The sequence below is a fragment of the Lagenorhynchus albirostris genome, chromosome 11 (assembly GCF_949774975.1).
Source record: "Lagenorhynchus albirostris chromosome 11, mLagAlb1.1, whole genome shotgun sequence".
Lineage (NCBI taxonomy): Eukaryota > Metazoa > Chordata > Mammalia > Artiodactyla > Delphinidae > Lagenorhynchus > Lagenorhynchus albirostris.
The window spans coordinates 54303908-54319510 of NC_083105.1; the positions used below are offsets into that span (position 1 = coordinate 54303908).

Below are 15603 nucleotides of genomic sequence, written 5' to 3' on the forward strand. Positions count from 1 at the left end.
AAATGGTAATGTTTCCCAGTTGATTTAGGCTGTTAAGTGAAATAAGATTGACTGAGGTAGGGCCTCTCTTACCTCTTGCATTGTATCAAGGTACTTTATTTGGAAAACTTTAATATTTTTTCTGTTCATAGTTTATATACAGTGAATAGCATTTTAATATAAGGAATGCAAATTGAGGTGTTAAGGTGTCATGGGAAGCTTTAAATGTAGCACAGTTATAATGGAAAAGCAATGGTTTCACATACTTAGGATTTTTATTATTTTTTTTAATTTGCAGGATGAGTAGGAGATACTTACAGAAAGCAACAAAAGGAAAACTGCTAATAATAATATTCATTGTAACCTTGTGGGGGAAAGTTGTGTCCAGTGCAAACCATCATAAAGGTAAGCTGTTCTGTTTTCTTCCTCAACTCTCTGAGGAAGGGGACTCCCTTTAACACAAACTATTATGTTCTGCTTTTACTGGTCAGTTAATTTTACTGAATGTGGGTCTGCCCATGGCAATTCTCTTTAAGTAAAAATGCAGAAAGAGTTATTCTTAATATGGCTTTGATAGGTAATGAATGATTATTTAAATGTTTCCAGGATTACTGACACTTCTGCAAATAATGTTCAAAGAGTATGGAATCGTGACTTTGTTTTCTTCTTAGCATTTCCATTTTTAAGATAATGATGTTAAAATGTTGAGTTGACACGTAATAAAGATGAGTTTCAAATTGCAATCATCCTATAATGAAACCATCTTTAATGATATGTGTCTTAATAATACGTATACATGTAAATTTCCTTTCCGTGCTTTTTGTAGATCATATTTCTTCATGCCAGAGTACATCTTTGGCCACTCTTTTGATTCCACCCCAGTATGATATTAAGAAGGCTCAATTCTGCCATAGAACAGGGTGACGATATTTGTTTTATATGTGTGTGTTAAGCTTGACAGCTCAAAATTATGCCCTTTCTGTTCTCTTTTCTGAGCATAAGACTCAGTATAGTGAATACTTTTTCCAAATGAACTAAAATTCCATTTACTTTTATTTTAGTCTATTTCTGGACTGTCCCTACCATAATCAAGTATTCATAACCTGAAAAGTCAATTGAGATTTTTCTGTGAAATAAGATTTTACAATTCTGTTCTCTTTCCTCTGTAAAGTCCACAGACTAGCAACTTACTTTCTTGTTTTATTTTTGATTGAAGAGAAAGTTAAGACTGCCTTGAATTTTGTAACACTTAAAATAGTTACACATGTGCATTTAATTACGGAACAAGTACACCAGGGAATGGAAAGATGTGGTGTGAGGGAGGTATGCTTATAAGACAAAATCTTCCCCCCTGTGTTTAAAACCAAAAAGAGTCATCTTTCAAAATATGAATTTTATAAAGAGGTCCTTCATATTTCACAATCCTGTTTTTGCCCCACAGTGTGTGTGTGTGTGTGTGTGTGTGTGTGTGTGTGTGTGTGTATGTGTGTGTGTGTGTGTGTGTGTGTGTGCATTTCTTCTTTTCTTTAGTACAGCACTTGGATCCACAGATAGAACTTTAAATTCTCTTGAATAAGGGTTACTGGTATAAAATTAAGAAGTTGTTAAGGAAGATGTTATTCACGTGTCTCCAAATTGGCTACAGTGAACCAGACTGAAGGACAAAGCAGCCTCAAATACTTACCTTGTAAAAAGGGGCAAACCACTGGGTCCAGGCCCCATGCCTTGGGCTTAACAGGAGAAGATACATCATCCATACATGGTCACCCCAGTGCACCTTCCCAGCCTATAAAAGTAGAATTGAGAGCTTTGGGGGAGATTCATAGTAACTGTGGGTGTCATCCCAGCAAAGCAAGGGTTCATGGTAAGGATGCTTTCTCATCTCCAAAGCCAAGTGATGGGATCTCTAAGAGAATCATTCGTGAGGACTGCTCCGCAGTGAATATTGCATACAATTTTTAAAGCTGTTTTTAAGAATTTTTAAGTTGTGTTATGTTCTATGCTAACTCCAAAACTAAGATCTTTTCTTACTTTTTGCCGAAAAATATATTTCTTGAACATAAGAGATTATCCCTTGACTCAGAAAACTCAAAGTGCCAAACTCAAAGTTCTAAAACATTATAGAAGATAAACTTTTGTGTTGTTTTGCTGATCCATTTCCACCCTACCAAGAATATTTTGGAGGAAGAATTTAGGAAAGATTTCTCTGCCTCTCCCTCTTTCCCCTTTTCCTTCCTTTCTTCCCTTTACATTTTCCATGCAAAATGCCCCCTTTGTTTAAACTGTTTTACATTTAATAAGTGTAATGTACATATATGTTTTAGGACCTATTCATAAAATGAACACAAGTGTGCTCACCCCCCGAGTTGAGACATGTAACATATCGAATTCTCTTGAACCTGATTGTGTCTGCCACTCTAACTTCATTCCTTTGCCTCCTTACCCAAGATAATCACTATTCTAAATTTTGTGATTATAATTCCCTTGCTTTTATTTATAATTTCACCATGTATTTATACCTATCCAAATGGCATGCTGCTTAATTCTGTTGTTATTGAATTTACATAATAGTATTATACTGTGTTTTTCTGTAATTTGCTAATTTGCCCAACAATATATTTGTGACATTCATTATACTTGATGGTAACTATAGTTAATACTAATTTTTTTTTTACCGTTGCCCCATATTTTGTTGTATGAAGTCACCACAATTTATGTATTTATTCTCTTGTACCTGAACAGTTGGTGTTCTATTTTCTTGTCATTATGAACTATGCTTCTATGAATATTCTACTTCTTCCCTGGTGCACATGTGCAAGGGTTTCTCAAGAGCACATTCCAAGGAGCAAAATTCTGGGTCACAGGGCATTGCATATCTTCAGTCTTACCAGATTATGTGAAATGCTTTTTTCCAAAGTGGTAGTACTAAGAAAGTTATTCAAGTTATTTCTTTTTACTGATGTATAGTAGATTTACAATATTATATTAATTTCAGGTATACAACATAGTAATTCAAAATTTGTATAGATTATATTCCATTTAAAGATTTTATAAAATATTGGCTATATTCCCTGTACTGTACAATATACCATTGTAGCTTATTTTATACATAATAGTTTGTACCTCTTAATCCTCTATCCCTATGCTTCCCCTCCCTCCTTTCCTCTCCCCACTGTTAATCACTAGTTTGTTCTCTATATCTGTGAGACTGTTTCTGTTTTGTTATATTCATTTGTTTATTTTAGTAACATACAGTATTTGTCTTTGTCTGACTTATTTCACTAAGCACAATACCCTCCAGATCCATCCATGTTGTTGCAAAATGGCAAATTTTCATTCCTTTTTATGGCTGAGTAGTATTCCTGTGTGTGTGTGTGTGTGTGTGTGTGTGTGTGTACTGCATCTTCTTTATCCATTCATCTTTTGATGGACATTTAGGTTGCTTCCGTAGCTTGGCTATTGTAAATAAGACTCCTTTGAGCACTGAGCGTATGAAAATTTCGAATTAGAGTTTGCGTGTGAATTTTTTTTTAAATTGAAGTATAGTTGATTTACAATGTTGTGTTAGTTTCAAGTGTACAGCACAGTGATTCAGTTATACACATATATGTCTGTGTGTGTGTGTATGTGTATACAGATTCTTTTCTCAGATTCTTTTCCCTTATAGGTTATCACAAATATTGAGTATAATTCCCTGTGCTATACAGTAGGTTGTTGTTGGTTATCTATTTTATATATAGTAGTGTGTATATGTTAATCCCAACCTCCTAATTTATCCCTCTCCCACCTCTTTCCCACTTGGTAACCAAAAGCTTGTTTTCTATGTCTGTGAATCTATTTCTGTTTGTAAACAAGTTCATTTGTATCTTTTTTTTTGATTCCACATATAAGCAATATCATATGATATTTGCCTTTTTCTGTCTGACTTACTTCACTTAGTATGATAATCTCTAGGTCCATTTGTGTTGCTGCAAATGGCATTATTTTATTATTTTTTATGGCTGAGTAGTATTCCATTGTATATATGTACCACATCTTCTTTATCCCTTCGTTTGTCAATGGACATTTAGGTTGCTTCTATGTCTTGTCTATTGTAAATAGTGCTGCAATGAACATTGGGGTGCATGTATCTTTTCAAATTATAGTTTTCTCCAGATATATTGGATATATACCCAGGAGTGGAGTTGTTGAATCATATGGTAGATCTATTTTTTTTGTTTTGTTTTTGGAGGCAACTTCATCCTGTTTTCCATAGTGGCTGCACCAATTTACATTCCCACCAGTAGTGTACAAGAGTTGCCTTTTCTTCACATCCTTGCCAGCATTTATTATTTGTGATCCTTTTTATGATAGCCATTTTGACAGGTGTGAGGTGATATCTCATTGTGGTTTTGATTTGCTTATGCCTGATTATTAGCGATGTTGAGCACCTTTTCATGTGCCTCTTGGCCATCTGTGTGTCTCCTTTGGAAAATTGCCTATTCAGTTATGCCCATTTTTTTAATCAAGTTGTATGTTTTTTTGATTTTGAGTTGTATGAGTTGTTTATGTATATGGTATATTAATCCCTTATCCATCATATCATTTGCAAATATTTTCACCCATTTAGTAGGTTGTCTTTTGTTTTGTTGATGGCTTCCTTTGCTGTGCAAAAGCTTTTAAGTTTAATTAGGTCCCATTTGTTTATTTTTGCTTTTGTTTCCATTACTTTAAGAGACAGATCCGAAAATATATTGCTATGATTTATGTCAAAGAGTGTTCTGTCTATGCTTTCTTCCAGGAGTTTTATGATTTCAGGTCTTACATTTAAGTCTTTAATCCATTTTGAGCTTATTCTTGTATATGGTTTGAGAAAATGTTCTAATTCCATTCTTTAACTTGTAGCTGTCCAGTTTTCCCACGGCTTACTGAAGAGGCTATTTTTTTTTTCCCCATTGTATATACTTGCCTCCTCTGTCATAGATTAATTGACCATAAGTTCATGGCTTTATTTCTGGGCTCTCTGTTCCATTGATGTATTTCTATTTTCATGCCAGTACCATCCTAATTTGATGGCTGTAGCTTTTAAGTCAGGGAGTGTGACACCTCCAGTTCTGTTCTTCTTACTCAAGTTTGCTTTGTCTATTCAGGGCCTTTTGTGTTTCCCTACAAATTTTAGAATTATTCATTCTAGTTCTGTAAAAAAAAAAAAAAGTGCCCAGCAGCACACTCCTCTCTTGTCATCCAAACGATATGCTCTCAGAATTCCCCCTGAGAGGGCTGCCTAGGTCCTTCTGTTGTGGCAGGCTGACTATGTAGGCTGACTGGTGGGCTTTGTTGGCCCCTAGCCCAGTTGATTACCAGACCCTGCCTTGTGTGGATGTTGCTAGCTACTGACTAGTGGGGCCTGGTCATGAGGCAGCTGACTGCAGAACCCCAAGGGGCCCTGGGGCTAATGTTGGCTCACTGGCGGTAGGAGTGAGGGTCCAGAAGACTCTGGAGCTGTTGCTCCACCTACTGGCAGGCAGAGCTGGGTCCTGGAGTCTGGCTGCAGGGCCCAGGGATCCCAGAGCCGGTATCAGGTCACTGGTGGGCAGGGGTCTGGTTCCTGACGCAGTTGGGTATGTGGTCCATGGTGTCCTGAAGCTTGTGTTGGCCTGCTAGTTGCAGGGCCAGGGCCCAGGGCCCAGATCCCAGGCCCCAGGCTCCACTGGTCCCAGGGTAGGGTCTAGCTTGCCGTAGGTGGACTATGTCTTCAGGCTGAGGGACTGTGATTTTCTTGCATCTGGTGTCTGCCCCCTAGTGGGTTAGGCTGGTCTAGAAGCTGGTGCAGGCTTCCTGGATGGCAGGGCTGGTGTCTGCCTACTGGTGGGTGGAGCTGTGTCTTGGCCCTCTGGTCGGTAAGGCTGTGTCTAGAGGTGGCCGTGGGTTCAGGAAGTCATTAGGCAGCCTGTCTACTGATGGGTGGGGATGTGTCCTCACCCAGTTAGTTGTTTGGCCTGAGGCTCCCTAGCATTGATGCCTACAGGTTGTTGGGTGGGACCAGGTCTTGGCACTATTGAGCCAGAGGGAGGATCCCATGATGCCAGCTGCCGGCAGCAGTGTCCATGTGGTAGAAAGCTCCCTAATATGGCTACTGACAGTATCTATGTCCTGAGAATGAGCTACAGCCACCCCCCGCCTCTCCAGGTGACTCTCCAAGACCAGCAGTTAGATCTAGCCCAGGCTCCTGTCAAATTACTGCTTTTGCCCTGGGTACCAGTGCATATGGGATTTTGTGTGGGCCTTTAAGGGTAAAGTCTCTGTTTCCCTCAGTCCTGGCACTCCCCAAATTAAGCTCCACTGGCCTTCAAAGCCAAATGCTCTGGGGACTTGTCTTCTCAGTGCAGGACCCCAGGGCTGCAGTTCGCCCACCCAGGGGTATGGGAATTCATTATATTGTGAGCCCACCTTTCCTATCCTACCTGTCCCATTGTGGTTCCTTCTTTAGGTTTTTAGTTGTGAAAAATCTTTTCCTGTAGGTTCTCGTCTTTTTCATAGATTGTTGTTCTGCAGATAGTTGTAATTTTGGTGTGCTCATGATAAGAGATGAGCTCAGGGTCTTTCTACTCCACCATCTTGGCCAATGCACCTATTCTCTCTTTATTTTTTTCCATTTAAATTACAGTGTGTCTTGTTTTGTTCCTCTTTGGGTTGATCCTCTTTGGGACTCTGTGCTTCCTGGACCTGGATTTCTGTTTCTTTTCCCAGGTTAGTGAAGTTTTCAGGTATTATGTCTTCAAATATGTTCTCTGTTCCTTTTTCTCTCTCTCCTCCTTCTAGGACCCCTATAATGTGAATGTTAGTATGGTTGGTGTTGTCCAAGAAGTCTCTTAAACATCCTCATTTCTTTTTTTTTTTTTTCTTTTCTGTTCAGCTTCAGTGATTTTCACTACTGTGCCTTCCAGTTCACTGATCCAGCCCTCTGCATCATATAATCTACTGTTGATTCCTTCTAACTTATTTTTTATTTCACTTATTGTATTCTTCATATCTGTTTGATTCTTCTTTATATTTTCTAAATCTTTCTTAAAAACTTCTAACTTCTCATTCTATTCATCCATTCTTCTCCTGAGTTCTTTGATCATCTTTATAATAATTTCCTTGAACTCTTTATCAGATAAATTGCCTATCTCCATTTAGTTCTTCTGGAGTTGTATCTTGTTCCTTTTTTTGGAACATGTTCCTCCATTTGGAACATATTCCTCTGCCACCTCATTTACCACTTTTAATATCTATGTATCTGGTAGTTTAGTTGTTTTTCCCAACCTTGGAGAAGTAGCCTTTTGTAGGAGATGTCCTCTGCGTCCCAACAGCACACTCCTCTCTGATCACCAGAGCTACACGCTCTAGTGGTGCCCCCTATTTAGACTGTGTGGGTCCTTCTGTTGTGGTGGGCTGACTACTGTGGGCAGTCTGGTAGATGTGGCTGGCCCAGGGTCTGGTTGGTTGCCAGGCTCTGCCTTGTATGGAGGCTGGCTATGGAAGCCTTTGGGGTTCTGGAGCTAGTGTTGACTCACTGATGGGCAGAGCTGGGTCCTGGGGTCGCAGGCCAGGGTTCCTGGATCTAGTGTTGGCCTGCTGGTAGGTGGGGCTGGTTCCTCACATGGCTGGCTACAGGCTCCATGGTGACCAAAAGCTGATGTTGGCCCACTCGTAAATGGGACTGTATCCCAGGGCAGCTTGTTGAGAAGTCCAAGGTATCTCAAGCTGGTGTTGTCCTGATGGTGGGTGTGGCCAGGGTCTGGGGGTTCCTAGGGCTGGCTATCATCCTGCTGGTGAGTGGGGCCAGAGCCCAGGGTCTCCTGGAGCTACTGCCAGCTCACTGGTGGGCTGAGCTGGGTCCTGGGATCTCTGGCTGCAGGGACCTGGGGGTCCTGGAGCTGCTTTTAGCCTGTTGGTGGGCAGGGACTGTTCCTGACTCAGCTGACTATGTGGTCCAGGGTGTCCCAAAGCTTTTGCTGGCCCACTGGTGGGTGAAATCAAATCCTGGGGCAGCCAGCTGAGGGTCCCAAGGTATTTTAGAGCTTGTGTTTGGCCTGTGGGTGTTCTGCGGGGCTGCGGTGGTTCTGGGGATAGTATCGGCCCACTGGTGGACAAAGCTGTGTCCTGGGGTCTCTGGTTGCAGGGCCCTGGGGATCCCAGGGCTAGTGCCTGCACACTGGTGTTTGATGCAGGGTCCTGGTCAGTCTGGTAGACAGGGCCATGTCCTGGGGTAGCTGTGGCGTTGTAAGGCAGCCTGCCTGCTGGTGGGTGGGACTGTCTCTCTGCCTGGCTAGTTGCTTGGCCTGAGGCATCCGAGTACTGGAGTTGATAGGCTAGTGGGTGGGACTGGGTCCTGGTGCCAATAAGCTAGAAGGCGGATTCCAAAATTGCACTTGCACCTGTGTCCACATGGTAGAACAAGGTCCCCCCAAATTGGCTGCCACCAGTGTCTATGTCCCCAGGGTGAGCTCCAGTTGCCTCCTGCCTCTCTGAGAGACTCTCCAAGATCAGCAGGTGGATCTGACCCAGGCTTCTTTCAAATTACCACTTCTGCCCTGGGTGCCAGAGTGTGTGAGAGCTTGTGTCTGCCCTGTGAGAGTGGAGTCTCTATCTCCCACAGTCCACATGGCTTTCATCATGCGTAAGGCTTAGAGCAAGGAAGACCTATTCGCTTATTTCTATTTTTTATTGTGAGATAATTAATAAGAAATCTGTGTATGATTGAGAGCACTTTGTGTGAGCATTCAAGATAAAAGTAATACAGTTGAATATTAAAAATCCAACAGCTCTATTCTAAGAGCTTTGTAGATAATAACTCACTTAATCCTTGTGACAATCTATAAGGTAGGTACTATTATTCATCCTATTTTATAGATCAGAAACTGTGGCAAAGAAAGGTTAAATAATTTGGCCCACGTTGCTTAGTTAGTAACCATTAAGAGCAGGATTCAAATCTAGGAAGTCTTGTTCCATGTAACATGATAAATATCTAGCAGTGAATTCTTTTTATTTATACTATTTGGGATTTAGTTGACTTCCTGAATCTGTGGATTGATGTCTTTCATAAACTTTGAAAGAATTTCAGGCATTATGTCTTGAAATATTGCTTCTATACCATTGTTACTGAACTAGAACTCTGGTTAGGTATATGTCAGCTTTCCCTCTCTATTCTCCATATATTTCAACCTCTATTTTATATTTTACACCTTCAAGTCTTTCTGTGCTATATTCTGGGATATTTATTCACATCTGTTTATTTCTACCACACTATTTCTATGTTCTCTTGGGTCTAATCTGCTCTTTAATGCAGATATTGAGTTTTAATTTCATCTAGTACATGCTACTAAAAATTCTTTTTTTCTTACAAATTGTCTTGGCTTTTGATATATTTTGTTCTTTATTTATTTAGTTTATATTTCTTTTTATACATTTTATATCAAATCTCACATATATATAAAATTCAATGCTTCTATTTTATGAAATTTTTGTGATTTCTTCCTATTGACTCTCACTCATAGTACTTTATTTATTTTAGGGTTTTGTGATTTTTAAAAATTTTGTGAGCTAATGTTCACTGGAATCATATTTGCGAGAGTTTTTAAGGCCTATATTTAGAATGCATTCTTCCAGAGATGATTTGCATACGCCATGTGTCTTAGGTTTCTCTAAAAGCAGAGCCAAGTCAGGAATTCTTGTTTATGTGATTTATAGAAAGAGTGCTCTCAGGAGACAGAGAGCAAGGACAGCAGGATAGACTTGGAGACAAAAGATGAGCACAAATAGAGTCTCAGCTGGAGAACAGCCTGGTCAGGTCCTTTGGGGAGGATCAGAAACATAAATTGCTCCACAGAGTGGAGCTCCTTGAGGTGAGATAAATAGCCTCTTGTACACTTGTGTCCATTTGTCATTGGCCATTGATCTGTTACCCATGGTAGGGAATAGCCTTCCTGGGGAAGTAGCTTCTCTTTAGCAGAGGGTGGATTTCTGAACAAGGGAGGGGCTGTGAATTGTAATCCCCTACCATTCACAGCAAGTGGAGGAAAGGTGCACTGCTGATAGAAAGGATGTTGGCAGTGAACCAACAGCTACACATCACTGCAGTCAACTGCTCATACCCCTCAGCTCTGCTTGCTTCTTACTTTAAATTTACTCTGTTTAGGCAAAGCTTATCAAAGATTCTGCTTGGTTATAATTTCCAAGAAAACCTACGTGAGGAGGAATAGTGGGGCTGCTACTAATGCAGTTGGTACCAAGGCCTTTATTGATACTCATTATCTGCCCACTTCCCTAGCCATTTTAGATTCCTCTCTCCTTCCTGTTCACCTAGAAGGCTTACCTGATGTTTTACGCAGACCTCGTACCTGAGGGTTCTGAGCTCTGGATTATCATGTTCTGAATTCTGGGGTTGTTGTACTTATAAATTTATAGTTGTAACTGGGCATTGGGACGCCAAGAAATACCTAAATGGATCATCTGAGAGCCTAACATATTCTCCCCTGCCCTGGTTCATAGCAGCTACCCATAGCAGTGATCACTGGGGTCATTAAACTCATCAGTATTTAAGTCCTTTTTTTCTTACTCGTCTATGGGGCTGACTATGCAGCAGTTGGAGCTATATGTTTAGCAGGACTCTTACCGTTGCCCCTGGTAAAAGCATTCCCTTTCTGGGAATCAGGACTTCTAGATTCATAGAGTCTATTGGTAGTTTTCACAGGAATATTTTAGATTGGATAATTCTGATGGAAAATTTGTTTTACTCAATAATTTTTGAGTACCCACAGTAAGGACTGAGAATATAGCAGTACATACAAGAGGCAAAAATTTTCTTTATGGAGTTTTTGTCCTAGAGGTGGGAAGATAGATAATAAAAAGGAAAAGTAAAACAGTTTTATAGTATAAATGCTATTTATAGGAAAAAATAAAGAAAGAAAGAGGTATAAGAAGTGTTCAAGAGGGACTGTAGTTTTAAATAAGGCCTTTGGGTAAGACCTAAATTTTCCAATGGAGCCAGCCATGAAAATATCTGGGGGAAGGATGTTGCAGGCAGAGCAGTAAATAAGTATGAATGCTTTCAAGTAGGAGCATGCCTGGAGACACGAGGAGTAGCAAGGCTGCTGTGTATAGAGCAGAGTATGTAAGAAAGAGAGTGGTAAGAGACTGGGTCATTACAGAACAGGTAAGTATAGGAGATGAAACAACAGAATAAGTAGCTCTTCCAAATACCAGTGCAATAGCACTGTGTTCTCAAGAGCAACCAACTGGAGAATTGTCTTACTCTGTTTCTTGAACATAATGTAGAAACGCTGTAGAAATCTAGAGCATTTGTATTTGAAAAATGAGATATGTAAAAATCAGAGAATGTTGTCACCTGCTTAATAAAATCTTCTGAGCTTTGGGAACTAAAAGTCCCTCACACACAAACCTCCACAGAGATTCTGTCCTGAATTCTTACAATTGTCTTCAGCTGGGCATTTTGGGAGCAGGGTGGGTGGGGGGTGGGGGGGTAGTGGTTAACTCAGAGCATTGTGACAGCCAATCAGAAAGTATAAGCAGTATTTCCCACTTGGAAGCAATTACATTAGGTACAGCTTCAGATAGTGGGGATTAGAGAGGAAATATTTCAGTTTAGAACTCCAAGTTCCCAACAGAAAAGCATAGTCATTAATCTTAGAAGGCCAATATGTTTTCTTGCCTTTTCTTCCTTTACCCATCACATCCAAACTAAATCTAAAGAGAATGAGTCATCATTGAATGTTTGGGTTGGAAAAGTATTTAGTGTGAAAGAGATTATAAACAGATGAGAGTTATACGTAACAGAAACAAATTTTTTAAATGTTCATTTGATTAGCTAATATTGCGTGTTATTCCCATTATTATACTAGGTGTTTACTAATCTGAATTGTAACTTTTGATTGAATGAAAAATTTTCAAAGAAAAACAAATTTAAAATAAAAGTGATTTTCAGCCCAAAGCCTAGATGAGAGAGCAGCCATTTAATTTGTTTTGGTAGCTCTTTGTTTGTTGGTTCATTTGATAGTTTATTCATTTCTCTAACCAACAACCCAGAAAACAAAATATATATATATTTTTTCATTAAAACAAAATTTGTTTTAATTCTAAAACAATAAATATTTACTATTGACATTTTTAAAAATATAGATAAGCAAAGGAGGGAGAAATAAAAATCACTCATAATCCTACCTTCCAAAATAACCACTGTTACCCTTTCAAAAACAGAATACAATTTTGTGACCTCTTTTTCTCACTTTGAAATATACAAAATACTTATTGAGTATCTGTCAAGTGTTGGGCTTTAGGTCAAGCTCTGGAGGTTAATAAGTGACCCACACAGGCAGGATCCATGCCCTATGGAACTTACAGAAAAGTAGGCATGAAAAACATTAATCTGATAATCAGACAAATAAATACTTAGCTATAAATTATTAAAGTGTTTAGAGATAAGATTTCAGGATAAGAGTATGTAAACTGTAAAATGGGTAGAGGGAAATCTGGGAGGTCTTTTCTAGGGAAGAGACATTTGAGCTGAGATCTGAATGGGGAGTGGGAGCTGGGCATCCAGATAGGATCAGTAGCCTGTGCAAAGGTGCTGAGACATGAAGGAATAGAATGCTTTGGAGCAAAAACAAGATCACTGTGTCTGAAGGACAAAAAGCAAGGAGGATGGTAGGCACAATTAGGCAGGGGAGGTGGTGGGGCAGATCCTTTGGGGCCATATTCAGAATGTTGGTTTTCTTATAGTTAAAATTGTTTGAACCAATTTCGCTAGGATATTACTAGGTTCTCTTGGGCTGGTTTGCAGTTGACTATGATGTACACCAAAGTTTAAGAACCCTGATTATAATGCATAGTGTTCCAAGGACCTTGTTTATGAGAACAATTGGATTAATGTCCTAAGAGAAAGAAAAATGGCCATAACATAAACTGACTCTACTTTGGACTTTTAACAATATATTTTATTTTTCATTTTATTGAATTTTCAGAGTAATACATGTTCATTGAAAAACTTTGGTAAGAATAAAATATATCAAAAGAAATCAAATTACCCATAATTCTTGCACATAGAAATTATTAGATGCCATGTGGGCATATTTTCATCTGGTTTAATTTATGAATGTATTAAACATATTTGAGAGCATGACGTTCATTCATTTATTTAATTATGCATTTATTGATATGGACTAGGTGAGAGACTATGCTGCTCTGAGCTGGTGATTCTGCTTTAAATGATGAGATAAAGTTGCTGTTTTCTCTTTTTATTTTAAGTTATCTCATTTATACAGAATAATGCATAAAACCCATATGTACACTCAAAATAACAATCATAAGGCAAGCGGCTGTGCAAATACCGACCAGGACAATAAAATATTAGCCCCCCAAACCTCCTTATGCCTCTGCCCTAATTACAACCACTCCTCCCGCAGAGGTACCCCTTTCCTGACTTCTTATGCCTAAACAATAGAGTATTATTTTGTCTGGTTTTTAATTTTGTAAAATTGGGATCCTATTTTAGGCATTTTTTTTTTTTAGTGTGATTTGCTTCTTCCCTCAACATTTTTTCTTGAGATTCGTCCATGATGTGACATAGGAGTCCATTGTGTGAATAGAACGTGATGCCTTTATCTTTTACTGTTGATGGGCATTTGGGTTTTTCCAGTTGTTGCCTGTTATTGCCAATGCTGCTGTGGACATTATTTGTACATGTACTTTGGTTCACAGGTGCAGAATTTCCCCCAGGTATATTTTTAAGAATAAAACTCTATGGACCGTATGATAAGTACATATTTGACATTACTTTTTTTTCCCCCACTTAGTAGTATAATTAGCAATAAATGATATGTATTTACTTATATATCTAAAACGATCCATAAAAACATATTTTAATTGGGGCATGAAAAAACATTGTAATAATGTGCCCTAAATTACTTAAGAAGACTCTTTGTTGTTAGATTTCTTTGAGACTTTTTTGTTTGTTAATACTAATCTAAAAACATTTGTGTGAGAATTTTTTTTTCTTTCTAACTTTCTTTCTAATTTTTATTGTTTATTTATTTATTTTTTTAACATCTTTATTGTGGTATAATTGCTTTACAATGGTGTGTTAGTTTCTGCTTTATAACAAAGTGAATCAGTTATACATATACATATGTTCCCATATCTCTTCCCTCTTGCGTCTCCCTCCCTCCCACCCTCCCCATCCCACCCCTCCAGGCTGTCACAAAGCACCGAGCCGATCTCCCTGTGCCATGCGGCTGCTTCCCACTAGCTATCTATCTTACTACGTTTGTTAGTGTGTACATGTCCATGACTCTCTCTCGCCCCGTCACTGCTCACCCTTCCCCCTCCCCATAACCCCAAGGCCGTTCTCCAGGAGGTCTGCGTCTTTATTCCTGCCTTACCCCTAGGTTCTTCATGACATTTTTTTTTCTTAAATTCCATATATATGTGTTAGCATACGGTATTTGTCTTTCTCTTTCTGACTTACTTCACTCTGTATGACAGACTCTAGGTCTATCCACCTCATTACAAATAGCTCAATTTCGTTTCTTTTTATGGCTGAGTAATATTCCATTGTATATATGTGCCACATCTTCTTTATCCATTCATCCGATGATGGGCACTTAGAGAATTTTTGTTTACATTTAATATTAATTAGCTATCAATTAATTAAATTTATTAATACATTTTGTTCATTTTTAAATTTCTTTACATAGTTAACACAGATGAGAACTTTTGAGGTCAAAGAGAATGAAATTATTAGGTTTGTATCATTCAACGTTCACTCAGGAAAAAGAAAATCACACTAAGGGGTTTAAAATAAGGAACTGGTTACAACAGTGTTGAAAGAGCTGGAGAAGGTAACAGGGAATGGTGATACTACTACCCAGACATTGGTTAACTGCAGAAAGCTATTACTGCCCCTAGAGGTGGGAGAGCAAAAAGAAAAGCAGAATTACCCAGAGCTCCGGACTGTAGTATTTGCTGTTGAAGTTGCTGAAGCACTGCTGCTGCTTTGGGAATCACTTCCACTGCCACTGAGCAGGAAGCCTGGAACCAATTCCCTCATGATATTGCAAGAGCCCAGGAGGCTGAATGCTGCTAGCGCTGCTACACTCTCTGCTAATGCTGCTGAAGTCCACAGGCATTCATGTGATCTCCCTTAGCATTTCTGAAGCCAGAAGCAGGGAAAAAAAAAAAAAAGGTGGCCTCTCTCTTTCTTATGAGTGCCTTCCTCTAAGAAGCAGACTATAGGACAGAATTCAATATTCAAGAAGTTTATTGGGGGAAACACTTTTGAAATATAAAGAGGGAGGGAGGAAGAGTAGATGGGGTGAGGCTTCAAACCAGGAGGAAGGGTTGACACCTGTGAAAGAAGAGAAGGAAGGAAGGAGGCTTGAGTAGGAAGAACTCCAAACTTCAGCACAGTTTTGAAAAAGTCTTGGCCAGGCCAATTTGGGGTCCTGGAGCAAAGGCTGCCCATTGCAAAGACTCCCATAATGGGCAAAAAGGCCAGGCTGTTGTGCTCCTGCCATGCTCAGTCACTGACTGGTAGCAGCTCAGACAAAGTGTGTCCTGTGTAACTCCACAGGTGGGGTTACTGGA

General features: G+C 39.3%; 1 protein-coding gene across 1 annotated transcript in view; it reads left to right on the forward strand.

Annotated features, from left to right (window-relative positions):
- Positions 1-272: 272 nt before the first annotated feature.
- Positions 273-15603, forward strand: part of TAFA2 (TAFA chemokine like family member 2) — a 106371-nt gene continuing 91040 nt past the window's right edge. The window contains exon 1 of the mRNA XM_060167036.1: positions 273-384. Within this exon, the coding sequence (XP_060023019.1) occupies positions 279-384 (106 nt within the window). The 5' untranslated portion in view covers positions 273-278. The remainder of the gene's footprint in view (positions 385-15603) is intronic.